General features: G+C 35.4%; 1 protein-coding gene across 1 annotated transcript; it reads right to left on the bottom strand.

The window, feature by feature from the left end:
* Positions 1–345: 345 nt before the first annotated feature.
* Positions 346–1,341, bottom strand: LOC149452584 (olfactory receptor 5P55-like). The gene has a single exon (XM_089689216.1). The coding sequence runs from the start codon at positions 1,312–1,314 to the stop codon at positions 352–354; it is 963 nt and encodes a 320-aa protein (XP_089545342.1). The 5' UTR covers positions 1,315–1,341; the 3' UTR covers positions 346–351.
* Positions 1,342–1,603: the final 262 nt, after the last annotated feature.

Raw genomic sequence — 1,603 nt, 5'->3', positions numbered from 1 at the left:
TTCTAGCTCAAAAACAAATTGCTATTAGATGGATGCAGCCCTCTCCCCTCTCTGTTTCACAGTGGCTCTGTGCTGTCAATCAAATACTTCCATATATGAAGGTTTTGTAGACCACCAAGGGTACCCATGTAAACACAACAAAGGGTGGGATATTTGATGCTTCTATAATCTTACCATTCCCACTAACCAATAAATATCTAGCATCATGAAACTTTGTGAATGGAAAGATAGCCACATTCCATAATTTGATGTATGTTTTTGCTGAGCCGTATATACCTTTTATTTGCATAGATTGAGACAAGCCATGTTTTATTTTTGGTATGTTGTTTTCCTTCCTTTATGGCATAATTATTACTCAAATTTAAACTCTTTACTGAAACAAATCTTCAGTAAGTGGTTGATTAATCTTCTAGCAGCTTTTTTCAGATCTTTGTTCCTCAGGCTGTATATAATTGGATTCATCATTGGGGTGACAACAGTGTACAGTAATGATAAGAGCTTATTTAGGGTTTGAGTCTGTCCTCTCCTAGGTGTCAAATAAACACAAACTAGGGTACCATAATAAATAGACACAACAGTCAGGTGGGAGCTGCATGTTGAGAAAACTTTCTGTCTGCCAGTAATGGATGGAATTTTCAAAATGGTGACAATAATATAAGAATATGATACAAAGATGGTGAAAAATGGGAAAATGACAACAATAACACCCAAAATTGTCAGCTCTAAACGAGCAATGGTGGTGTCAGAGCAGGAGAGTTGCATGATAGGATCAAAGTCACAGAAAAAGTGATCAATGACATTGGGGCCACAAAACTGTAAATTTGATATGGTTAAATTGTAAATCAATACTAATAAAATCCCAGAAATCCAGCATAGGAAAACCAGCATCCAGCAAACTTGGTAGTTCATTTTCAAAGTATAATGCAATGGTTTACAGATGGCCAAATATCTGTCCCAACTCATCACCGTCAGAAGAAGACACTCTGAACATTCTGTGATGACACAGAAAGAAAACTGAGTGAGACAATCAGAAAATGACATTGTTGTCTTGTTTACCAAAATATTGTTGATCATGTTAGGAAGAATATCAGTGGACAGTATTATATCCAATGCAGAAAGCTGGGAGAGGAAGAAGTACATGGGGGAATGGAGGACTTTGCTGTAGGACACCAATATGATGATCAGGAGGTTTCCACATATTGTCACACAATAAAGTATAAGGAAAAGAAAAAACACCAAAATTGTAATACTTTGAGGAATCTGAAATCCTACGAGGTGGATTGTGGTAATTCTGGTCACATTTCTCTGATCCATCAGCTGAAGGAAGAAGATTACAATTTTATAAATCAGCTTTGTTTATTTCAGTAAATGATTTGAGTTCAGTTTCAATTTCATTGTGAATGTTTTATATGAGTTACTACATGCTGATCATCTTCGAACAGAAGGAAAAAAAATATTCCATCTTCTTAATTCAGAGAAGATACCAAGTTCTTCCACTAATATTAGTGGTAAATCAAAACAATTGTAAGGAGCCACCAAAAAATATTTGTACTACTAAGAAAGTGGATGATAAAGGCAAAATAGTGCTTCCAATGCTTTGATT

This window comes from Staurois parvus, unplaced genomic scaffold (assembly GCF_062004578.1).
Source record: "Staurois parvus isolate SC_StPar_1 unplaced genomic scaffold, SC_StPar_1.0 ptg000470l, whole genome shotgun sequence".
Taxonomy (NCBI): domain Eukaryota; kingdom Metazoa; phylum Chordata; class Amphibia; order Anura; family Ranidae; genus Staurois; species Staurois parvus.
Note: the sequence above shows the minus strand (reverse complement) of the source record. Positions and strands in the feature narration are given on the sequence as shown.

Bases quoted from the DNA above. Each gene is read 5' to 3' on its own strand.
- LOC149452584 (XM_089689216.1), bottom strand. From the start codon at position 1,314: ATGGATCAGAGAAATGTGACCAGAATTACCACAATCCACCTCGTAGGA.